At 45.6% G+C, this 26,832-nt stretch overlaps 1 protein-coding gene across 4 annotated transcripts in view; it reads left to right on the top strand.

Annotated features, from left to right (window-relative positions):
- The first annotated feature begins 22,356 nt into the window (after positions 1-22,356).
- Positions 22,357-26,832, top strand: part of c10h8orf37 (chromosome 10 C8orf37 homolog) — a 29,823-nt gene continuing 25,347 nt past the window's right edge. For 3 of the 4 annotated variants that reach the window (XR_005462040.1, XM_038808979.1, XM_038808981.1), the window contains exon 1: positions 22,357-22,509. Coding sequence is in view for 3 of the 4 variants with exons in the window: in XM_038808979.1 (XP_038664907.1) it covers positions 22,409-22,509 (101 nt within the window). In the remaining variant the exon portion in view is untranslated. The remainder of the gene's footprint in view (positions 22,510-26,832) is intronic. The other variant, XM_038808980.1, reaches the window with a different exon arrangement.

Raw genomic sequence — 26,832 nt, forward strand, 5'->3', positions numbered from 1 at the left:
ACACATTCCCCTTGCAGTACACATTCCCCTTGCAGTACACATTCCCCTTGCAGTACACATTCCCCTTGCAGTACACATTCCCCTTGCAGTACACATTCCCCTTGCAGTACATATTCCCCTTGCAGTACACATTCCTCTTGCAGTACACATTCTCCTTGCAGTACACATTCCCCTTGCAGTACACATTCCCCTTGCAGTACACATTCCCCTTGCAGTACATATTCCTCTTGCAGTACACATTCTCCTTGCAGTACACATTCCCCTTGCCGTACACATTCCCCTTGCCGTACACATTCCCCTCTCAGTACACATTCCCCTTGCCGTACATATTCCCCTCTCAGTACACATTCTCCTTGCAGTACATATTCCCCTTGCAGTACACATTCCCCTTGCAGTACACATTCCCCTTGCAGTACACATTCCCCTTGCAGTACACATTCCCCTTGCAGTACACATTACCCTTGCCGTACACATTCCCCTCTCAGTACACATTCCCCTTGCCGTACATATTCCCCTCTCAGTACACATTCTCCTTGCAGTACATATTCCCCTTGCAGTACACATTCCCCTTGCAGTACACATTCCCCTTGCAGTACATATTCCCCTTGCAGTACATATTCCCCTTGCAGTACATATTCTCCTTGCAGTACACATTCCCCTTGCAGTACATATTCCTCTTGCAGTACACATTCCCCTTGCAGTACACATTCCCCTTGCAGTACACACTCCCCTTGCAGTACATATTCCCCTTGCAGTACACATTCCCCTTGCAGTACACATTCCCCTTGCAGTACATATTCCCCTTGCAGTACACATTCCCCTTGCAGTACACATTCCCCTTGCAGTACATATTCCCCTTGCAGTACATATTCCCCTTGCAGTACACATTCCCCTTGCAGTACACATTCCCCTTGCAGTACATATTCCCCTTGCAGTACACATTCTCCTTGCAGTACATATTCCCCTTGCAGTACATATTCCCCTTGCAGTATATATCGATGTTCCATTCACTTTACCTGTGTACCAACTTGTATGATTCATGTACCAGGACACTGAGATCCTTGTGGACTGTCGGGGTTTACAATCTCGTTCCTTTTAAATAATATAATATAATATATAATATAATTATAATATTCTGCTTTTCTACTCTTCCTGCCAAAGTGGACAAGTTCACATTTTCCCATATTATCTGCAACTCACTTAACCCTGCACATCTTTGGGTTGTGGGGATGAGGCCCATGCAGACTCGGGGAGAATGCGCAAACTCTACACGGACAGTGACCCGGGGCTGGAATCGAATCAAGGTCCTCAAGGTGGCATGAGGCAGCAGTGCTAACCACTGTGCCACCCCTGTTTAAAAAGTAACCTACTCAATGACACTAAATCTAAGTGTACTGTTTTGACTGACGAGGCAGTCAAGGCCATTCAGCCTTTGATCTCCGGGTAAGCGTTCTTCAAGGCAGCCTTCAGGACACGCGACAACGCAGAATTGCCGAGCAAAAACTTATAGCTAAGTTCCGCACGCATGAGTGCGGCCTCAACCGGGATCTTGGATTCATGTCGCATTACATCCACCACCCCACCATCTGGCCTGGACTTGCAAAATTCCACCAACTGTTCTGGCTTGAGACAATTCACGCCTCTTTAACCTGGGATTATCCCTCTCTCTGGATCTGTAAAGATTTGATTACCTGCAAATGCTCGCATTCCAAGCATTGTCCGGCATCTCTGACTTTGTCTATATAAATGTTTCTGGATCATACCTCTCCATTCACCTGAGGAAGGAGCAGTGCTCCGAAAGCTCGTGTTTGAAACAAACCTGTTGGACTTTAACCTGGTGTTGTAAGACCTCTTACTGTGCTCACCCCAGTCCAACGCCGGCATCTCCGCATCATGTTTTGACTGAGTCCACTCCCTCCATCAAACCGAGTTACCTCATGAATAAATTCCAATGTTGATGAAACATGACTGCCGTGTCCTGGGAGTTCACTTGAATCTGTCCTGATGAATCCTTCAATGGCAATCTGCAGTTTGTTCTTGCCCTTCTAACATGGCTGTCAAAAAAACTGTGATTGCTGCTCTGGTCGCAGGTTTAGTGCCTTGAATTACAAATGTGCAATTCATCTGGGAATCCAGCACGTTTAACATTGTAAAAGGTCCACAGATGCTTCACAATATTTATCAAACAAAAGTTGGCACCATGCCACATAATAGGATAGCAGGACAGGTAAATAAAAGCTTTATCAAAGAAGTTGGTTTCAAGGAATGCCCTTAAAGAGGAAATGGTGGAAAGGCAGTGAGGCTTAGGGAGGGAATTGAGGTCTAGAAAGTAGAAGCCACAGTCAGAATGGAGTTCCTGAGCCAGGCGCTAGGCTCTAATGGGTGATAATGAACAGGACTTGTTGTGAACTGCAGAATTTTAGACATGTTCATGTTTACATAAAGTGGTATCTAGGTGGTTGACCTGGAAAACATTGGAATATGGACTCTGAAGGTAATAGATAAGGCCCATGAGGCCTTCAGATTCAGAATGGCTGAGGCGAGATTTTTAAATGGCACCGCAATCTCCGATGCACACAAAAGAACTATCACCATGGGAGGTGATCAATGTGGAAGTGGTTTGAATGTCACTTTACAGACCATTTAAATATCAGCAACTGTTCATATTGCGATCTCTTTCATTTTTCCCAACTCATGACTAGAAACGCAAGTCGAATGCAAACAGGGTGGAAACTCCCAAACAACTGGTAAATAGGCATTATACTGAGAACACTATCCAGCACTGCTAAGCATCGTAACACTGTTTGCCCAGTGAAGAGTTTAATGTCATGTCTCAGTACAGTATTTTTCTCTGATTCATTACTCAGTTTTCCCTCAGCATTTTTGCATCCTAGCTTCATGACTGCCGTGAGTTAAATGGTCGGGTTCGAGCAAGTGTGATAATAAAGGAGTAAACAAATCATCTATCAGTGGAAACCAATTGAAGTTAAAACTCACCACTATTCTTAGAATTCCCCCTATACCAAAAAGGGCTAATATTCTAAATGGTGAACAGGGATTCTCACTCCCTGACTCCAATGCAGGCTTCGGTGGTGCTATTCAGGTCAAACTACATTTTCAAGTTATCCCCCAGTATAACCCATACCTTCACCGAAGATTTTACCTACTTACCACTTAGTAGCATCGATGTCCTGGGTCCTGCATTGCTAAGTAAGTAACGCAGACTTTAGGAATAAACCACTTTTTCAGGTTAAGTTATTTTTTTTTTTAAAGCTGTAAACACTTTCTTTACAGAAAGGTAAAAATATCTTGCTTCTGGATCCTTCCTGTTGGTTGAAGGGACCTTCAGGCCCACCGTGACAATCAATCTTCTTTAAAATCTGGTCTTCTTGAGATGTATTTGCTGGTGAACTCGGTTGCTGTGTCCTATCCTTCCCATGTACCGAGCTGTGAGAGCTGGCTCTGCTGGCTGTCCCCTTTCTCGGGTTTATATTCTCTTTCGAAGAGTTATTAAGTTTTAAAGACTTCATTGTAAATGTTACATTTTGATTGTTAAAAAGTATCTTTGATTTTAATACAAATAATTATTCATTTTGGGCATAACGTCACCTCTCAGATCTGATTTTAAAATGCTTTGGTTTCAATAGGTGTTAGTTTTATTTCTGTGATTTCAAATCGTTTAATTTTCCAATTGTCCCCAGCTCATAACTTTGCCTTTGATTTTGACTTTAAATTATGTTTCTTGTGGACAGGTCGTCTCCAATTTTCTTTTAATTGACTTGATGTTAGTAGAATTTTACACTTAGAATTGACACCAAATTCGACTGAGCATCATCCATCCTTTCCAGCTGTTTACTAAGAGAGTTTATTTCAATTAAAGTGTGAAACTTTGCTTTTAGCTGTATGCTAAAACTTAACTTGGTTATGACTTGAAAGACCTGCCTGTTTTAAACATTCGTCACTTAATTCAATTGAAACTCTCATCCATGCTTTTCCAGATGCTTCCTGAGATAGTTACATTCAATGAAGGTGTGAGCCATTGTTTTAGCTTAATACAAGAATCCTGTGTGTTTGCTCAACCTGCTTGTGAGAAAGAATCTGCATTTTATAATCCTGCTCTTTGCAGCTGCTATTAACCTTTTGTGGGATCTTTCCCTGTATCCTCTCAGACCAGATTTTGCCAGACGTCCATGTTTCAAATGACACATTTTTCTGTATTTTCAATTACACAATCAATGAGCCAATAGCAAATTAAGCTCATTTGTAATAATGAATGCGATTCTCCAGAAAGATTTCTAAGTGGTAAAGCGAGTGGGAATTGCCGCAAGCTTCCTGACGCTCAGATGAAAATAAAAGATGAAAATCACTTGTTGTCACAAGTAGGCTTCAAATGAAGTTACTGTGAAAAGCCCCTAGTCGCCACATTCCGGCGCCTGTTCGGGGAGGCTGGTATGGGAATTGAACCCGCGCTGCTGGCCTGCCATGGTCTGCTTTAAAAGCCAGCTCTTTAGCCCTGTGCTAAACCAGCCAAAGCGAGTCCCCCGCTAACAAGGTCGAGCAGCACTTAGATCATAGAATTTACAGTGCAGAAGGAGGCCATTCGGCCCATCGAGTCTGCACCGGCTCTTGGAAAGAGCACCCTACCCAAGTTCAACACCTCCACCCTTTCCCAATAACCCAGTAACTCCACCCAACACTAAGGGCAATTTTGGACACTAAGGGCAATTTATCATGGCCAATCCACCTAACCTGCACATCTTTGGACTGTGGGAGGAAACCGGAGCACCCGGAGGAAACCCACACAGACACGGGGAGGATGTACAGACTTAAGTTGCACTTGCTCAACCAACCCTAGCCAGCTCGCAACAATGGCGCCAAGGAGACCAACCCCAAGATTCAGGGACGCTGACCTGGGGAGGCTGCTAGATGCTGTGGAGGCCAGGAGGGATGTCCTGTTCCCCCGAGGGTCCAGGAGGGTCAGCCATAGTGCAGCTAATGATGCCTGGGACGAGGTGGCAGCGGCACTCAGGGAGTGTGACCAGGAGGACTGGCCTTAGTGCAGGAAGGTCAATAACCTACACCGGGCAACACGAGTGAGTAGATAACAACGCCGCTCCACTCAATACCCTCCCCCCCAACAGGAGCACCTATCCCCCTCCCCCTTCAATCCCCCAACACTTACTCCACCCCCTCTCCCTTCAACTACCCCAAGCCCTCCTTCATACACCCCTCCACTACTGAGAACCACGCGTGTGGCTAACGATGCCCTCCCTGTGCCTCCTCAGGAAAGACTCTCCCACAATCACTAGGAGAGGGCCCAGACTGACGGAGGGGTGCCAGACATCAGAATCCTCACCACCTTTGAGGAGCATGCCCTGGAGGTGACTGGAGCGGCTGAGGACAGAGCGGTCATCCACGCGGAGGCTGGTGGAAGCTGCAGAGGTGAGGAACTACTGGGCCTCATCCAAACGACCTGTCAAACATGGGTTGTTATTGCCTTACTGACCCATCTCTCCCACTGACCACATGTCCATTCTCCCACAGATCCTCAGCCAACAGCACAGGCCTATCCCAGGCAGCATCCTCTCCAGTCTCCCAGGAGATCACCTGGAGGAGAGCTCCAAGAATTCCACCATAATAGTTACATCACAACTGTCATCCCCACCCTCCACCCGCACAGTTACACACACCTCAGTCGGGAATGTTAGTGGTCAGGCTTCTGAGGCACAATCTGGTGAGCACCACATCGCTAATGATGTACATCAGGTGGAGACAGGAACCCCCGGGCAAGTCAGCAGTCGGAGGGCTGCTGAATCTCAAGACCCAGCTGGGTCCCAACCTGATGCTGAGCCTCAGGAACAAATTTATCTGGAGCTGATGGGGATGTTAGAGAGAAGCCGAGACATTCAGAGGGAAACGTCAGCAACATTCCAGAAGATCTACAGCCAATTGGAGGAGTCCCAGAAGCTACAGGTGCAAGAGATGTCGCCAGCAATGCGCAGCACTGAGACCAACACTACTAGGCTGCCGGCCACAGTGGAGAGCCTGATGCACAACGTCGGCACCATTAGTGAAGGCGTCCAAGGCGTTGCGCAGTCGGTGATGGCCCTGGCTGAGGGTCTCAACAGAATGTCCGACTCGCTGGGGGATGTCACTCAATACCAGGCTGACCTTGATGAGGTTCTGCGGGACATGTCCCGCTCTAGGATGAGAATGGCTCAGGTGCTGCAGAGCATGTCCCAATCACTGAGGAACATCACTAAGGGTGTCAACACGATGGTACAGACCATGGGGAACCTCCAGGGCTGGCAGAGCTAGATGATGCAGGAGCAGCATCATCTGCAGGAGTTCCCCTCCATCCCTAGGTGAACCCCAGGGCATTGACCAGGAGGAGGGGGCGCTGAGTGCCAACCCGGACCTATCCCGTGGAGTGGGGATGATGGCCATCAGCTGTCCTGAAATCCACCCCTCTGATGAGGCCGCATCTTACAATCAGCACACGGGACAGGGTGGCACAGCCGTGCATGTTCCACCGACAAGTGAGCCGAGGCCCTCTGGCCCCAGAGCCCCCAGAGGACACATGCCAGGGGCATCAAAGGCCACAGGACAAAGTAAGCAGCTGGCTGCCTCCACCCTCAGCATTCTGGCCATGGACATGTCCCCGAATTGTGATCCATCCCCCAGGTGTTCAGAGATGGCTGTTGCGTGTGTGGTGTTGCCTCCTGCAGTGATCAAGCACAGTGTCCAGGCAGGGATTTGATTGGGGTGCTAGGCAATGACTCCCACATGCAACATGGCCCACCCACACATGGGAATCCACTTGGGTTGTATGAAGTGCTCACTTAATCACTTTGCCAATTCCCTATTAGCGATAACCTTCAGCCAGAGGCCTTAGCAGTCAGTGAGGGTTACGGGTGGTCGGTGGGGCATACAGCAAGGAACAAGGGTTGCCCTAGGGATGGGTACACACGATCCAGGGGTTAGCATGGTGGTGCCGCAATCGGTTGCCCCCTTCACCCGCGCCTCCCCCCACTTCCCACGGCAATCCACCCCTGCAAAGAGGCACCCACCCCCAGCCGAGAGTCCTCACCCCCCACCAAACACTGGGGTGGCAAGTCCAGCACCCCCGGACTCTTTGCCTGTGAGCAAAGATGGCTACTCACCTCCTCGGCTCCCCACAGAAACCCTTCCGCCAAGTTCCCGCTTTTCAAAAGGAGAATTAATCGGCACCAGCGTGACCACTTGCTGGAGAGGCAGCTGAATGCCAGGAGGCCGTTGGATATGGGGTGGCTCTCATTAATTGTATGGAAATTGGGCTTAAGTGGTGATAATTGGTTTCTCATCATGCTACGGCGAGATCCCGAGTTCGCCTACGGGAGCGAGCCGGGTGCATCGCAAACTGTTTGGCATCTGGTGCAGTTCTCGTTTTTGGCCTCCCACTATTCACCGGCCTCATTTCACTTGAGCGAGAGCGTAACGAGACCAGAGAATCGCGCTCAATGTCTGGATAAACTGCACATTCTCAGTTAAAGACAGAAAAAGCTGCTATCAAGTTAGCCAAATAAAGAATAATTCTAACAGATTTTTAAATATATTCTCTGCAATATTAATAAATCCTAATTTTACTGACAGAGGCGGAAATGCGCATTTGTACATTCTCACACATGTTCTGTATTTAGATGTTCCATCTGATTTGAAATCTGTTGTCTAATATCATATCTGGCCACTTGTCCTGTTTAATAGTGTTTACAGAAAGACAAATTGTACTTGCTCTCATTCCATTGAGGTCAGATGTATTTTTTACATTGAATGTTCATGTTGATGGCATACGCTTTCACAAGATTAGTTGGAAATATTGGAGCATGAGATACAATGGGGCGGCAGTGATTGTGGGGGGGGGGGCACCTATTACATCTATTACAGTACCACACACTCTTAGGAAAGTAGGGTCAGACTGCAGGGGTGCGGGAATGCACAGCTTGTTCCAAGGTGGTGATCCTGACTGAAAAACTGGAATTAATCTTTTCTTCCGCTCTTTTTAGATACATAAAAATGCATCTGAAATTTCAGGATAATGTTAACAACTAAATTATTATCACAATATCTGCTGATCAAAATCAATATTTTTTTTTAATAGCTGTACAATTAAATTGAGCTCAATTCAAATGTGCCAAAGACCAGTCATAGCATGGAAGCAGCTTCTTGAGAATTGCAAGATTTTAGAACACTCTGTTTCAGATATAATATGAATCAGCATGTTACAAAGTCAAATTAGCCTTTTAAAGGGCTTGGGATTAGAGGTCTCTCTGAGATTGTATTCTTGGAAGCCTCTCCCTAACAGCACTGTGGGTGTCCCTGCACCACATGGGCTGGAGCAATTCAAGAAGGCGGCTAACCACCACCTCCTCAAGGGCAATTAGGGAAGGGCAATAAAAATTCTGGCCAGCCATCAATGCACACATCACGCGGCCTAATTCATATGTTTGTAAAGATTCCCTCTCGCCACTTCCTCATACTCGGGAGGTGAGCAGTGTGGTCCTGCTGGGCTGCTCAGTCACTCAGAAGGGTTGCCAAGTTCCATTCCTGCTTTGTTTCAGTGAATGACCTATGGCCTGAACTGCTATTGTGCAGGATTGCAGCTCCATCTCCCAGTAAATCCACACTGCCGTTGGGTCATTTATTCATTACCACAAGACTTGTGTTAGACGGATTTTGGATATCAGACCATTAAGATGATGAGCAAAACTTGGGAGTGAATTGGTTTCGAATGGGGAGAGTTACTCTATGTAAAACTCCCTCTGTTGTCCTGATTTTGTTTTACATTTACTGTCTGGCAGTAACTCAAAAGGTGGGCAGTTAAGATGACCAGGTTACTTAACAGCCCTTAAGTCACCACAAGCTGGCCTTTTTTTAACCTACTTCACGAACTAGTGTTATGGACGCCAGACCAGCTCTCAACAATGCTAAGATGCATAATTTTTTTAAGTTTTAAGACGGTGCGGAAAGATCGATTCATTCCAGGGGTGTTAATATAAGAAATAAGACTTGGTTATTTTATAAATAGACTTTATTAAAAGAAAACAATATTTAAACTTTTAAACTGCAACTCTAATACTAACAGATTACACATAGATTTTTAACCTTAACACACCAGCTCCCATTAAACAACACATGGAAATGCACCTCTCATGCCATTGTCAGAGACAGACAAAGGCAATACAGTACTTGCATTTATGAAGTATTTTTTTCTTTTTCAAAGAACCCTTTTCCAAAGCCTGCCTCGTGGCAAAGTTTATGACCTCTCTTGGTTGATTTCCAAAACCTTTTTCTCTCTACCTGTTCAAAACAGGATTCTTTTTACAGAGAACATAGAACATAGAACACTACAGCGCAGTACGGGCCCTTCGGCCCTCGATGTTGCGCCGACCTGTGAAACCATCTGAAGCCTATCTGACCTACACTATTCCATTTTCATCCATATGTCTATCCAGTCACCACTTAAATGCCCTTAAAGTTGGCGAGTCTACTACTATTGCAGGCAGGGCATTCCACACCTCTACTACTCTCTGAGTAAAGAAACTGCCTCTGACATCTGTCCTATATCTATCACCCCTCCATTTAAAGCTATGTCCCCTCGTGTTGGTCATCACCATCCGAGGAAAAAGACTCTCACTGTCCACCCTATCTAACCCTCTGACTATCTTATATGTCTCTATTAAGTCACCTCTCAACCTTCTCCTCTCTAACGAAAACAACCTCAATTCCCTGAGGCTTTCCTCGTAAGACCTTCCCTCCATACCAGGCAACATCCTAGTAAATCTCCTCTGAACCCTTTCCAAAACTTCCACATCCTTCCTATAATGTGGTGACCAGAACTGCACGCAGTACTCCAGGTGCGGCCGCACCAGAGTTATGTACAGCTGCAGCATGACCTTGTGGTTCCGAAACTCAATCCCCCTGCTTATAAAGGCTAGCACACCATATGCCTTCTTAACAGCCCTATTAACCTGGGTGGCAACTTTCAGGGATTTATGTACCTGGATGCCGAGATCTCTCTGTTCATCTACACTACCAAGAATCTTGCCATTAGCCCAGTACTCTGCATTCCTGTTACTCCTTCCAAAGTGAACCACCTCACACTTTTCCGCATTAAACTCCATCTGCCACCTCTCAGCCCAGCTCTGCAGCTTATCTATGTCCCTCTGTATCCTATAACATCCTTCAGCACTATCCACAACTCCACCGACCTTCGTGTCATCTGCAAATTTACTAACCCATCCTTCTACACCCTCTTCCAGGTCATTTATAAAAATGACAAACAGCAGTGGCCCTAAAACAGATCCTTGCGGTACACCACTAGTAACTGAACTCCAGGATGAACATTAGCCATCAACCACCACCCTCTGTCTTTTTTTAGCTAGCCAATTACTGATCCAAACCGCTAAATCACCTTCAATTCCATACTTCCTTATTTTCTGCAATAGCCTACCGTGGGGAACCTTATCAAACGCCTTATTGAAATCCATATACACCACATTAACAGCTTTACCCTGATCCACCTGTTTGGTCACCTTCTCAAAAAACTCAATAAGGTTTGTGAGGCATGACCTACCCTTCACAAAACCGTGTTGACTATCGCTAATCAACTTGTTCTTTTCAAGATGATTATAAACCCTATCTCTTATAACCTTTTCCAACATTTTACCCACGACCGAAGTAAGGCTCACAGGTCTATAATTACCAGGGTTGTCTCTACTCCCCTTCTTGAACAAGGGGACAACATTTGCTATCCTCCAGTCTTCCGGCACTATTCCTGTCGACAAAGACGACATAAAGATCAAGGACAAAGGCTCTGCAATCTCCTCCCTGGCTTCCCAGAGAATCCTAGGATAAATCCCATCTGGCCCAGGGGACTTATCTATTTTGACATTTTCCAAAATTGCTAACACCTCCTCCTTTTGAACCACAATTCCATCTAGCCTGGTCGACTGAACCTGAGTGTTCTCCTCGACAACATTGTCTTTCTCCAGTGTAAACACTGACAAAAAATATCCATTTAACGCTTCCCCTATCTCCTCTGATTCCACACACAACTTTCCACTACTATCCTTGATTGGCCCTAATCTTACTCGAGTCATTCTTTTGTTCCTGATATACCTCTAGAAAGCCTTAGGGTTTTCCTTGATCCTATCCGCCAACGACTTTTCATGTCCTCTCCTCGCTCTTCTTAACTCTCCCTTTAGGTCCTTCCTGGCTAACTTGTAACTCTCAAGTGCCATCTTTCTTGCAATAAAGTGCTACATTTTATTTTCCTTCTAACGTAGCTGCTGTACCTACAGGCTAACTTTGTTTGATTCATGTACAAGGACACCCAGATTCCTCAGTACTCTTTATTTAAATTTAATATTCTACACGTCTATTCTTTTTGCTAAAAGGTACAATTTCACATTTTCCCAAAATATACGCCATCTGGCACTCATCTCTAACCATCTGCAGACTCCTTGATCCTGATTTTCACTCACCGGTTGGATGTGCAGAGATGGAAGCATTACTGGCTCTACAACCCCCCCCCCCCCCCCCCCCCCCCCCATTTAACAATGGCTGCACACAATTGGGATTTTGGTTCCAGCCATTGGGTTGGATGAAAGATGGGCCACCTACTGCCTGAAATGAGTGTGGAGGCTGTTGGGTTCAGAGCAGGGCTTGGGCTGGACAGGCACTTTGTTTGAAGTGTTTAAAAAAAACTTAAAATAAAAAACACCCGCCCAGTTTCAAGCCTTCTCCCACCCGCACACATTGGCCATGCACCATACAGGCTAAATGATGCCACCTTATGCTGCCACCAACCCCCCCATTCTAACATGCCCCCCACTCACACTTCATGACCCCATATTCCCAAATGCCAACCCATGTCCCAACTATTCCCCATGGCACCTCACAGCCCCATGTAAACCCATGCCCTTCTCTACATAAATGACCACCACCATATTCCCTATGTCAATTCATAACCTTCCCTTAACCTAATGGTCCCTCATACCTTCTATGCCCCCAACATCTCATGGTGCTTTATAGCTTCAAAGCTAACTTAATGGCAACTCCTAATGGCAATTCTGCAGGATGGCGTGAGATGGTGGAAGGCTGATCACTGGTAGGTAGGTCTCAGAAGTACTAACATCCCTCAACTACTGGTACCATGAAGTGTTGGATAGTGTAGGCTTGCGAGGTGAACATATACCACCAACACTGAGGAAGGTTCAACTCTATTTTATTAACTAACTATTAACTAATCGACATACAAGAACTGCGGGTTTAAACAATGCTAGTTTAAACTAGAGACCTAAGCCTGTCCGAACCAGTTGACTCTTTCAGTACGTGGTGTGAGTCTGTGCTAGACTTGATGAGTTCTTGTTCTACTGAGAGGCAGCACCCAGAAATGAGCGGGAACCGTGGTGCCCTCTGCCTTTATAGTGGGTGTATTCTAACTGGTGATTGGCTACGGTGTTGGTGCATGTTGATTGGTCCCAGTGTATGTCCATCAGTATGTGTCTGTACCATGATATACTGGTGTATATTATGACACCGGCCATCTCTGAAGTTCACTCTCACACACACACACCCACACACACACACACACACACCACTCCTGCGGGGTTCCTCCTCCGCGGCTCTACCCTCTCGCGGTTACTCCTGCGGCTACTCCTTTCTCACACTAGGTGAGATCCTTCTAACTCTTTCTCCCGTGGTATTTCGTCCGACGGGTTTTTACTTTTGACCAGGTACTCCAATCTCCAAAGCAAGTTCCTTAGCAAGTTTTCCTTAACTTAACTACCCGATCCCACACCTCGGATTCCCCCAACGGGTTTTACTTCACCTCACGCAGTCAGACTCTTTTTCCGTTTTGTTCTTTAAGATCGCAACTTACGGCCGGCCAACGACTAACGTGGAATCGCTCCCTAAGTATGGGTGGTAGATTAAAAGACATTCACCCGATTTGGAGCCACATAGTCGCCGGTCGTCCTGTGTTGATCTCCTGCCAACTTTTGGAGGGAAGAAAATCCTCAAAGTCTGTTCTCAACCGTGTGGTGTTGGTAAAAACTTTGTTTAATTCGGAAAAACTGTGTGCACACTGGAGAGACAGACCCCGCGACCACCTTGCAGCTCACAAAAGTCAGCTCTGATCATAGTCAGAATTACATGCATATTTAAAGTTCCTTGGAGTCACAAGCAAGTATTGACGTCACTGAATCATTCGGAACAATACAAAGTGATCAATATGCATATTTTCTGGTCCTCGTAATAGGAAAACGATTAAAGAATACAATGTTTCCTTACAATGTCATGGGTTTGTGCTTAACATATTTAACTTCTAGAAGAGGTGCGAATGTATTGGACAATGGATCCCTTAGACTTACTAGGACCTCCTGTGTTTCCCTTTTCATATTCAAATGCTCTGTGAGATGATTATATCATTTCCAATGTGGGTGACTTTAACCCCCTTGCTTGCTGGTTTTCCCTTTGTATATGTTTAACCCCTTGCCTGCTGGTTTGCCTTTGACCTGTGCTATTACAATACTTTGAGACATCTTTATTATACCAATCCTGATACATGTAGCAATTTCTTCCACTAACAATCTCAAACAAAGTTTCTCTGAAGTTTCCAGAATTGAACCTATCACCCTTATCTTGGCTGTTTGATTGCCCACTCCTGTTTGTACAAAAGAACAGAGGTATGCTATTGATATGCAACTAACCTCCCATTGACCAACAAAGAGGCCATCAGACTCTGTAATGGGCTAATAGCGGGTCAGACAGGTGTGTTCAACACAATGGATCTCAGCATCCTGTGTATTCCCACTAATAAGTTTAACTCTGGGACAATGTAACTCGGCAAGGTGTGGGTGTATCCCTCTGGCTCAGTGAGAGCATTTTTTTCCCTCAGTCGGTTTAACCTCTAAATTGCCTGCTACATTGTGGTCTCATTTCTGGATCCAATTTCTTAATATCTCCCTCATGTAACAGAGGCATCAAGGGTATTTGCCCAGATGCTGCAGGGTCCTTTCTAATATGTTGGATCTCAATAATGTCATCAGAAACCAACTATAATTTATACCAGGAGGCCTGAGCAAGAAGTGCCAGCCCAACTCAGTGAAGAAGTAGATTGGAGCATCTAATCTACTATATCAACACTAGCAGAGGGACAGGCAGGATGTGTGTGTAGCGAAAGCCATGTGTGGCACTGACTGCTGGACTGACTACCATCTGATCATTTCAAAGTTAAACATCAAGATCTATTCTCCCCCCCCCCCCCCCCCCCCAAGGGCATGAAGGCTTTAATAAGGAAATGAGGAGTCCACACCGAGTAAGAATAAAGAACTTTGGTTTATTTACATTTACGTTACATACAACTTCCGGTAGATCCCTACCATGTGTCTTCACAGTTGGTTCCTTACTGACCGATTTTTTGTACATAGCTGAATGGAGTCCCCCATCCCTCAGCGGGGGAGATCATATTCTGCACGAACCATGGGGAAGATAATCATTCCCACCCCATAAGTCATGTGTGGGCTATGACAAAGGCCCAAATGTGTCTCAATGTCTCAAGGCTCAAAAAGTCGTCATGAAGATATTTCTTTCAGAGCAAATGGACACTCCATTCACTGTATTGAAGATAACTGGACGGCCCTCAGGGATATACCTGTAGTGCACTTCACTGCTCCAGAGGACCTTTGTGCTACCTCTCATAAGCATCAAGGTTCAAAGAAAACAATTAGGTAATCCAGAAACTACTGAAGGAGAAACATCGCTTCCACATGATTTACCTAAATTACAATTCATCACTATCCAAGCAAGGTGGCAACTGAAACATCTGCAGACTGTCTTATGCAAGCTCAAAAGAGATGTAAGACACTTTGTTGAATGAGAAAGTAGATGAACTTCAGGAATGTGCAAACCACAAAGACTGGAAGAGATTCTACCATGCTCTGAAATTAGTCTACGGGCCCCAGTCTGCGAGTTCATCACCAATTCTCAGTGCCGATGGATCAACACTGCTCACAGAAAACATCCAAATTCTAAAAATATGAGGAAAGCACTTTAACCACACCCTCAATCAGCCTTCATTCATCAATGAAGAAACAATCAGTGGGCTGCCACAGGTTGCCATCGATTGCTCTCTTTATGAGCCTCCAATGCCATCCGAAACAACAAACGCAATCAAACTCTTGTATAGCAGCAAAGCTGCAGTGGTTGATGCTGTCCCAACTGACCCCTATAAGGCTGGATGGAGGTAAATGCCTGGTCAAGGTGTTCACTGAATTCTTACAGTCTGCATAGAAGCAAGGAACCAACCACAAAAATGCAAAGATGCATTTGTTGTCCATCTGTGCGAGCAGAAAGTAACTCACCAATTTTGTGACAGTAATAGAGAAATCTCACTCCCCTCCATTGTCGGCAAAATCTTCATTGGAATCCTTCTGAAGCGTTTAGTAGAATACCTCAACCGGGATCTACTGCCATAGGGTTAGCACAATCTCTGAAAAGGTCAAGGATTCACAGTTAGAGAGCTCCAGAAGAAATGCTAAGAAAAGGACATGGACCACACTTGTTTCCTGACAAAGGTTTTTGACACAGTCAGCCATGAGGGCCTTTGGAAGGTGATGGAAATTCGACTGCCCTGATAAATGCATCGCAATGGCTTCACAGTTCCATGAAGGAATGCTCACTAGTGTCCTGGGTGATCGTGACTTTTCTGACCCATTCCCAGTCACTCATGGAGTTAACCAGGGCAGCATGCTAGCGCCAACTCTCTTCAGCATATTTATTTCTGCTATGCTCTCAGGTAAATTCCATGATGGTGATCCTGGTATCCAAATCAGACAATGTATGGACAGGAGCTGCTAAATCTGAGATGACTCCATGCAATAACTAAGGCAATGATTAAGGACATACTTCACAATTTCCTGTTTGCCAATAACTGTGCACTTGCTGCCGGTTCAGAGCTAGGCCTGCAATGAAGTATCAACTTTTTCTCCTATGCATACGACAACTTTGGCCTTAAAATCAGCACAAAGAAAATCTTGAGCAGAAAGAAAACAAAGAAAACCAGCACAAAAATACCTTGGTGGCAGCATGGTGGCACAGTGGTTAGCACTGCTGCCTCACAGCGTCGAGGACCCGGGTTCGATTCCGGGCCTAAGTCACTGACCTTGCGGAGTTTGCACATTCTCCCTGTGTCTGCATGGATCTCACCCTCATAACCCAAAAATATGTGCAGGGTAGGTGGATTGGCCACGCTATATTGCCCCTTAATTCGAAGAAAAGAATTGGGTACTCTAAATTTATAATAAACAAAAAATTCTTGAGCCATGGTTCAGTCCAGGCCAGAGTGGATAAGTTCACTTCTCTGAGCACTGTAAATTCCATGATTCTATGAGCAGCACACTCTCTCGAGTTGGCTATATTGACAACGAGACACATGCAAGAATTGTCAAAGCAAGTGCAGCATTTGACAAAGTTCAAACATAAGACTGGGAACGAAAAGGAGTAAGTCTGCCTATCAAACTGAAAGTCTAAAGAGCAAGTATCTTACCCTCTCTACTCCACGGATGTGAGACTTAGACTGTGTACCAGCATCATATCAATAAGTTCAAATCGCTTTCACCTGAGCTGACTTTGGACGCTTCTGAAGATTTGATGGCAGGACAAACTACCACTGAGGTGCTGACCCAAGTTAGCATGCCAAGCATCCACACAGTCACAACTGAGTTGTGCTGGTCCTGTAGCCAGAGTGCGATACACTGCCTTACCAAAGTGGGTCTTCTATGAAGAGCTTGAGTCTCGGATTAACTTTCATGGCAATCAAACACTATGAGGGCACTCTGAAGGCCTAGGAGTTCTGGGGCGGCATTCTCCCCTACCCGGCGTGATGGAGGGTGCCGGAGTAGGGGAGTGGCGCCAACCACTCAGGGGTCGCGCCTCCCCAAAGGTGGGGAATTCTCCCCACCTTTGGGGGCCAGCCCCGCGCCGGAGCGGTTTGCACCAGAAGACTGGCGCAAACACCCGGCACCGCCGGCAGCGGGGTTGGCCAAAAGGCTTTCGCCGGTCGGCGCATGCGCCGGCAGTGACACCAGCGACCGCTGACGTCACTGCCGGTGCATGCGCGATGTGGTGTTCCCTTCCGCTTCCGCCATGGTGGAGGCCGTGGCGGTCGCGGAGGAACATAGTGCACCCAGGGCACTGGCCCGGCCCCTGATCGGGGGGCCCCGATCGTGGGCCAGGCCACAGTGGGGGCACCCCCCGGGGTCCGATCGCCCCCCGCCCCCTCCAGGACCCCGGGGGCCTGCTCGCGCCGCTGTGCCCGCCGTTCCAGAGGTGGTTTAAACCTTGGCGGCGGGAGAGGCCTCCCAGCGGCGGGACCTCGGCCAATCCGGGCCGGAGAATCGCCGCAGGGGCCTCTCCGATCGACGGGGCGGGATTCCTGCTCCCGCCACTTCCCGGGTGGCGAAGAATCTCTGCCACGGCGGGGTCGGGATTTTAGGCGCCCCCAGGCGATTCTCCGACCCTGCTGGGGGTCGGAGAATTTCGCCCCTGATGTCAATTTTGAATCCTGGGAGAAACTCACAACCAAACTCACAACTCTGGCACAACCAAATAAAACATAGTGTGGTCTCCTTTGAAAGGAAGTGCGTCAGAGCCTAGAGAGAAAAGGCAAGGAGAGGAAATCCTGGACCAGCAGCTCACCCTAAACTCAATCATCTGCAATAACCTGCCCTATTTACAGCAGAACATTCCAGGTGCAAATTAGCCTTAGCAGTCACCCACATACCCACCAGAACCCGACCAAACACCCCACATGAACACTGTCATCTTCATCTCAAAGGACGAACAAGATCTAGGTTGGTAATAAAAATCTGTAATGTCATTTTCATCTCTTACAGGATATAATAATGATAACCTTTATTGTCACAAGTTGGGAGTTTTCTATAGGCCACCTAATAGTTCTAGGGATGTAGGGGAAAGGATGGCGAAGATGATTCTGGAAAAGAGCGAAAGTAACAGGGTAGTTGTTATGGGAGACTTTAACTTTCCAAATATTGACTGGAAAAGATATAGTTCGAGTATATTAGATGGGTCGTTCTTTGTACAATGTGTGCAGGAGGGTTTCCTGACACAATATGTTGACAGGCCAACAAGAGGCGAGGCCACATTGGATTTGGTTTTGGGTAATGAACCAGGCCAGGTGTTAGATCTGGAGGTAGGTGAGCACTTTGGAAACAGTGACCACAATTCGGTGACCTTTACGTTAGTGATGGAAAGGGATAAGTATACCCCGCAGGGCAAGAGTTATAGCTGGGGGAAGGGCAATTATGATGCCATTAGACATGACTTAGGATGTATTGGTTGGAGAAGTAGGCTGCAAGGGTTGGGCACACTGGATATGTGGAGCGTGTTCAAGGAACAGCTATTGCATTTTCTTGATAAGTACGTACCAGTCAGGCAGGGAGGAAGGGGTCGAGCGAAGGAACCGTGGTTTACCAAAGAAGTGGAATCTCTTGTTAAGAGGAAGAAGGAGGCCTATGTGAAGATGAGGCATGAAGTTTCAGTTGGGGCGCTTGATAGTTACAAGGAAGCGAGGAAGGATCTAAAGAGAGAGCTGAGACGAGCAAGGAGGGGACATGAGAAGTCTTTGGCAGGTAGGATCAAGGAAAACCCAAAAGCTTTCTATAGGTATGTCAGGAATAAAAGAATGACTAGGGTAAGAGTAGGGCCAGTCAAGGACAGTGGTGGGAAGTTGTGTGTGGAGGCTGAGGAGATAAGCGAGATACTAAATGAATACTTTTCGTCAGTATTCACTCAAGAAAAAGATAATATTGTGGAGGAGAATGCTGAGACCCAGGCTATTAGAATAGATGGCATTGAGGTGCGTAGGGAAGAAGTGTTGGCAATTCTGGACAAGGTGAAAATAGATACGTCCCCGGGGCCGGATGGGATTTATCCTAGGATTCTCTGGGAAGCCAGGGAAGAGATTGCTGAGCCTTTGGCTTTGATTTTTAGGTCATCATTGGCTACAGGAATAGTGCCAGAGGACTGGAGGATAGCAAATGTGGTCCCTTTGTTCAAGAAGGGGAGTAGAGATAACCCCGGTAACTATAGGCCGGTGAGCCTAACGTCTGTGGTGGGTAAGGTCTTGGAGAGGATTATAAAAGATACGATTTATAATCATCTAGATAGGAATAATATGATTAGGGATAGTCAGCATGGTTTTGTGAAGGGTAGGTCATGCCTCACAAACCTTATCGAGTTCTTTGAGAAGGTGACTGAACAGGTAGACGAGGGTAGAGCAGTTGATGTGGTGTATATGGATTTCAGTAAAGCGTTTGATAAGGTTCCCCACGGTCGGCTATTGCAGAAAATACGGAGGCTGGGGATTGAGGGTGATTTAGAGATGTGGATCAGAAATTGGCTAGTTGAAAGAAGACAGAGAGTGGTAGTTGATGGGAAATGTTCAGAATGGAGTTCAGTTACGAGTGGCGTACCACAAGGATCTGTTCTGGGGCCGTTGCTGTTTGTCATTTTTATAAATGACCTAGAGGAGGGCGCAGAAGGATGGGTGAGTAAATTTGCAGACGACACTAAAGTCGGTGGAGTTGTAGACAGTGCGGAAGGATGTTGCAGGTTACAGAGGGACATAGATAAGCTGCAGAGCTGGGCTGAGAGGTGGCAAATGGAGTTTAATGTGGAGAAGTGTGAGGTGATTCACTTTGGAAAGAATAACAGGAATGCGGAATATTTGGCTAATGGTAAAATTCTTGGTAGTGTGGATGAGCAGAGGGATCTCGGTGTCCATGTACATAGATCCCTGAAAGTTGCCACCCAGGTTGATAGGGTTGTGAAGAAGGCCTATGGTGTGTTGGCCTTTATTGGTAGAGGGATTGAGTTCCGGAGCCATGAGGTCATGTTGCAGTTGTACAAAACTCTAGTACGGCCGCATTTGGAGTATTGCGTACAGTTCTGGTCGCCTCATTATAGGAAGGACGTGGAAGCTTTGGAACGGGTGCAGAGGAGATTTACCAGGATGTTGCCTGGTATGGAGGGAAAATCTTATGAGGAAAGGCTGATGGACTTGAGGTTGTTTTCGTTAGAGAGAAGAAGGTTAAGAGGTGACTTAATAGAGGCATACAAAATGATCAGAGGGTTAGATAGGGTGGACAGCGAGAGCCTTCTCCCGCGGATGGAGGTGGCTAGCACGAGGGGACATAGCCTTAAATTGAGGGGTAATAGATATGGGACAGAGGTCAGAGGTGGGTTTTTTACGCAAAGAGTGGTGAGGCCGTGGAATGCCCTACCTGCAACAGTAGTGAACTCGCCAACATTGAGGGCATTAAAAAATTTATTGGATAAGCATATGGATGATAAGGGCATAGTGTAGGTTAGATGGCCTTTAGTTTTTCTTTCCATGTCGGTGCAACATCGAGGGCCGAAGGGCCTGTACTGCGCTGTATCGTTCTAAGTAGGCTTACATTAACACTGCAATGAAGTTACTGTTAAAAGTGTATTCCAAATTCACATGTAATAATTTTAAGCAACAATAATGAATGAAGTAAATTCATAGTCGGGATTGGCAATGATGCTGGATGAGAGCCAAAAGACCACATCCTTTGAATTAATAAAACAAAAAGTTTTGATGGAGGATTCCAACCTCAAAGTGAACCTATCTTTCACATGATGGTCTACATTTTGAAAATGTGTGCACTTATTTCAGATATTTAGAGTTTGTTTCACTTTGTGTTGCGTTTATTTGGATTGGATTTGATTTATTGTCTCGTGTACCAAGGTATTGTTCTGTGTACAGTCCAGACAGATCATTTCATACATTAAAAAAACACAGGACATACATAAATACACAATGTAAATTCATAGGGACAGGCATTGGGTGAGCTTACGTACTGGAGTACTGCTCAGTAGAGAAGATGTGTGAATAGATCAGTTCAGTCCAAAGTGGGCAATTCAGGAGTCTGGTAACAGCGGGGAAGAAGCTGTTTTTGAATCTGTCAGTGCGTGTTCTCAGACTTTTGAATCTCCTGTCCGATGGAAGAAGTTGGAAGAGCGGGAGGTGTAGACACGAGTCAATGGATGGGCTGGACTGTATTCACGGCTCTGTAGTTTCTTACGGTCTTGGGCCCAGCAATTGCCAGACCAGGCTGTGATGCAGCCAGACAGAATACTTTCTATGGTGCACCTGTAAAAATTGGTAAGAGTCAATGTGGACATGCCAAAATTCCTTAGTTCTTGAGGAAATATAGGCGCTGTTGTGGCTTTCATGGTCATAGTGTCGACATGGGTGGACCAGGCAGATTGTTGGTGATGTGTACACCTAGGAATTTGAAGCTATCGACCTTGGCACCATTGATGCAGACTGGGGTGTGTACGATACTTCGCTTCCTAAAGTCAATGAAAACCCCCTTAGTTTTTCTGACGCTGCAGGAGAGATTGTTATCGTTACACCACACCACTAGGTTCTCTATCTCCCTTCTGTACTCTAACTCATCATTGTTCAAGATCCGACCCACCACGGTTGTATGTGTAGATGGAGTTGGAGCCAAATTTTGCCACACAGTGGTGTGTGTAGGGCAGGGGTGGGCAAACTACGGCCCGCGGGCCACATACGGCCCGCCAAAGGTCTTTATGCGGCCCACCAAGATCAAGTTATTTTTAAAAAAAATTAAAACAAATTTTTTTTTTAAAAAAACATTTTTTTTTTTATTTTAAGGTTAATGGGGGGGGGGCTGTTGGGTTACTGGTATAGGGTGGATACGTTGACTTGAGTAGGGTGATCCTTGCTCGGCACAACATGTGTTTCATGTGAAGCTTCTACTTTAAAATATTAATTAATAAACATTAATTGCTTTTTTTCTTTAAACTGAGTTACTTTGTTTTTCAAATAAATGTGTTTCATGTAAAGTTTCTACTTTAAAATATTAATTAATAAAAATGAATTGCTTTTTTTTTAAATCCTTTTATTTTGGCTATTTTAAATATTAATTATTTTACTTAATATACTATGCAGCCCTTTAAAATTGTGAATTTCTGAATGTGGCCCTTGCACGGAAAAGTTTGCCCACCCCTGGTGTAGGGGCTCTATACGTCAATAAGTACATCTCCCTCCTTGCCTGGACGTAAGTGCTTGGCTCCAAGTCACCCGCTCCTCTCTCTGACCTAGAGCGCTGGCTCGCTCCCGCGCCACAGTCTGAGCCTCCTGCAGGAGGCGCGCGCTGGCAGGCACGGGCGCGCACACACACTCGCGGGCGCGCCACGTGCATTGTGCACGGTGCTGTGCGTGTGCAGACCCGCGGCGCTGGGCGTGCAAGCGCACGCGCCGTCGCCGGCTCCAGGCAACGGCGCTGCTGTCATGGCGGACGACCTGGACGAGCTCCTGGATGAAGTGGAGCTGCGGTTCTGCAGGGACAGGTCGGCCGGGGCTGGGGGACTGGACAAGGAGGTGAAAATCAGGTTAAATCCCAGTAATTTGTTTCTCTGAGCTGGCCCGGGGGCGGCGGGGACAGTTCGGCACTGACTGCTTCACCGAGGGAGGGGGTTCCATGTTAACTGGGAACATGACTGCCTGGCACTCAGACAAGGAACAACCTGTCCACCAGCGGCCAGGCAGTTTGCCGTGTCTCCTTCTAAACCGGTTATATCTGCACTCCCTAATTGGGGAAGAAATGAAGAGCTTGCTTTTATAGAGCGACTTTCACTTTTTGAAGTGTGGCACCGTAACTGTTGTAATGTGGGGACTTCATGTAAAGTGTGAGCAATTCACAATTACCCATCGCGGATAAAACACGAATGATAAACCTTATTTTCAGCATTTTTCACCGACATGGTGTCCCGTTTAGAGTTTGCGGGGCAGTTTAATACCAGATCGGGGGTCCTCGGTGAATTTATTCAATGAACAACACAGACTGGGAAAGTTTTGTGTTGGTTCTGTGTTAATTTTCGGGGGTGGATTATTTGGCCTCGGTAATTTGCGCTCAGGAAGGGACTTGATGCCTTAATGGAGTGTAAATAGTGCCTCTATCCAGTCGGTTAACTGACATTTGGCACATGTGGCCCAGATTTTGCAGAGGTGGAAGTTTTGAACTGTCTGCAGTCGCCAAATTAAGCCAAATGCAGATTAGCACAAGAATCTTGAAGTGACCATCACCCTGTCCCCGACAACTCCGAGCCAGAAATCAGTGGGATCAATTGAAATGTGGCTAGAACTTCCTGTTTTCCACTGTCACATCGTGGACGTCCAATAAAAGGTTACTTGTTCAGTCCCCTAAGGGGGAAGCCGCAGGGGAGTCAATACAGTTCCAAAAACAAGCAGCAGGGCAGAGAGTAAAGAAATGGTCTGGAACTTCAGGATCTGCAGGTAATAATAAAATAAGCTAAAAGAGAAAAATAATAAACAAGCGGATAAAACATCTGTGCTGAGGGACAGGTTAAGGGGTATAGCCCAAGTTAGAGTTCTATACACTAATGCATGGATTGTAAGGAATGAACTAGATGAGCTGCAGGTGCAAATTTGAATTGAATATTATGATGTAGCAGCTATTATGGAGACCGAGCTGCTGAATGGTCAAGGCTGGGAACTAAATATACCCGGTTATAAAGTTTACAGGAGGGACAGGGAAGATGGCAGAGGGGGTGGAGTAGCCTTGCTGATAAATACTATCACCTCAATGGTCAGGGAGGATATGATGAAATGAAAATCGCTTATTGTCACGAGTAGGCTTCAAATGAAGTTACTGTGAAAAGCCCCTAGTCGCCACATTCCGGCGCCTGTTCGGGGAGGCTGTTACGGGAATCGAACCGTGCTGCTGGCCTGCTTGGTTTGTTTTCAAAGCCAGTAATTTAGCGTTGTGCTAAACAGCCCCTGTTTAGGGGGAGATGAGGGGAAAGCATCCATTGGAGCCCATATGGGTGGAATTGAAAAGGATCTAAAACTGTAATGGGTGTTGTGTATAGACCCGCTAATAGCAGTTCTGAGGTATTAGATTGTATAAATACAAAAATTAGGCAAGTGTTTAACAAAGGCCGAGTAGTAATAATGGGGGATTTTAATTTGCATATATAGATTGGGAGAGGCAGGCAAGCACCTGTCAGAAAGGTAGTGAATTTCTGGAATGTGTCCGGGATAGTTTCCTGCAGAAATATGTTTTAGATGTTAGAAAAGGACAGGCAATATTAGATTTAGTTATGAGTGATGACCAAAATTAATTAGTAGCCTAACTGTATGTCAACATTTATCAAATAGTGATCACAACATGATCAAATTCAGTGTACCATTTGAAAGTGAATAGCACAAATCAGCTACTAGAATCTTAGACTTGGGTAAGGTTGACTTTAACAGGATGAGATCGAAACTGTCAACGGAAAACAAACGACTGAAGAATAGTGGAGAATATTTAAAGAAACACTGAACAAAATAGAGTGCATATATAACCCAAGAGGAAAAAGGCTTACTTCACAAAAAAAACAACCATGGATAACTAAAGAGGTTAGGTTCAGCATAAAACCAGAAAAAAGGCTTACAAAAATTCAAAACACAGCACAGATCCAGACAAATGGGATAGGTACAAAGATCAGCAAAGTGTCATAAAGCAGCTTATAAGAGTTACTAAAGGGATTATGAAAGGAAACTTGCAAAGAACATCACAATCGATAGGGGATCAAGGGTTATGGGGATAAGGCAGGAGAATGGGGAGGAGAAAATATCAGCCATGATTGAATGGCGGAGCAGACTCGATGGGCCAAGTGGCCTAATTCTGCTCCTATGTCTTATGATAAGAAGAAATTTTAAAGGAAAGCGGGTGGGCAAGAATAATGTAAACCCATTAAAAGCTGAAAATTAAGATATTGTCATTGATAATGGGGACATGGCAGACATGCCAGTTGATAAGAAGGATAACTTACTGGAAGGCCTGAAAAAAATAATAGTCAATAGAAGACGGAGACTTCATATCATTAATATAAGTACAGCATTAGTAACTAGGAAATTAAAGAATGACATAACTGCAGGACCTGACAGTTTCCATCCGAGGCTGTTAAAGGGAGTAGGGGAGCAGTGTAGATGACCTAACTATAATCTTTCAGTGTTCCCTAGATTCGGGACGGTATGGTGGCACAATGGTTAGCACTGTTGCCTCACAGCACCGAGGACCCAGATTCGATCCCAGCCACGGGTCACTATCCCTGTAGACTTTGTACATTCTCCCCATTTCTGCATGGGTCTCACAACCCAAAGATGTGCACCATAGGTGGATTGGCCATGCTAAATTGCCCCTTAATTAGAAAAAAAAATTGGATACTTTAAATTTTAAAAAATGTTCCCCAAATTCAAGAGTGGTCCCTCTGGATTGTAAAATTGTGCATGTCACTCCACTTTTTAAGAAGGGTGAAAGGGGAAAACCAGGGAATTAAAGACCGGTTAGCCTAACATCTGTAGTGGGGAAATTGCTGGAGTCTATAATCAGGGATGGTGTAACTGAACATCTCAAAATAAATTGGTCGATCAGGGAGAGCCAGCATGGAATTGTGAAGGAAGATCTTGTCTGAATTTTTTGAAGAGGTGACTAAGGTGACAAGGAAATGTCTATGGATGTTCCAGAAGCCATTTGATAAAGTCCCACAAAAGAGACTGTTAACTAATGTGGAATTTAATTTGATTTATTATTGTCACATGTATTAGTATACAGTGAAAAGTGTTGTTTCTCGCATGCTATACAGACAATGCATCCCGTACATGGTGAAGGAAGGAGAGACAACAGAATGTAATATAACAGTCATAACTGGTATGTAGAGAAAAGATCAACTTAATATGAGGTAGGTCCATTCAAAAGTCTGATGGCAGCAGGAAAGAAGCTGTTCCTGAGTCGGTTGGTACATGACCTCAGACTTTTGTATCTTTTTCCTGACGGAAGAAGGTGGAAGAGAGTATGTCCAGGGTGCTTGGGGTCCTTAATTATGCTGGTTGCCTTTCCAATGCAGCGGGAATTATAGATAGAGTCCATGGAAGGGAGGCTGGTTTGCATGATGGACTGGGCTACATTCTAACCTTTTGTCGTTTCCTGCAGTCTTGGGCAGAGTAGGAACCATACCAAGCGATGATACAACCAGAAAGAATGCTTTCAATAGTGCATCTGTAAAAGTTAGTGAGAGTCGTAACTGACATGCCAAATTTCCTTAATCTTCTGAGGAAGTAGAGTCGTTGGTGGGCTTTCTTAACTATATTGTCGGCATGCGGAGACCAGGACAGGATGTTGGTAATCTGGGCATCTAAAAACTTGAAGCTCTCGACTCTTTCTACTTTGTTCCCATTGATGTAGATAGGGGCAAGTTCTCCTCTACATTTCCTGAAGTCAATGACAATCTCCTTTGTTTTACTGACATTGAGGGAGAGATTATTATCGTCGCACCCAGTTCACCAGATTCTCTATCTCATTCCTGTACTCTGTCTCGTCATTGTTTGAAATCTGGCCCACTATGGAGGTGTCATCAGCAAATTTGAGAACGAGTTGATGGGGAATTTAGCCACACAGTGATAGGTGTATAAGGAGTATCGTAGGGGCTGAGGACACAGCCTTGTAGGGCACCGGTGTTGAGGATGATCATGGAGGAAGTGTTGTTGCCAATCCTTACTGATTGTGGTCTGTGGGTTAGGACATTCAGGATCCAGTCACAGGTGGAGCCAAGGCCCAGGCCACAGAGTTTGGAGATGAGTTTAGTCAGAAGTCCATTGAGTTGCGGGCAAATTATTATTTTTTTTTTTGTTCATAAATTTAGAGTACC

Source organism: Scyliorhinus canicula, chromosome 10, assembly GCF_902713615.1.
Source record: "Scyliorhinus canicula chromosome 10, sScyCan1.1, whole genome shotgun sequence".
NCBI lineage: Eukaryota > Metazoa > Chordata > Chondrichthyes > Carcharhiniformes > Scyliorhinidae > Scyliorhinus > Scyliorhinus canicula.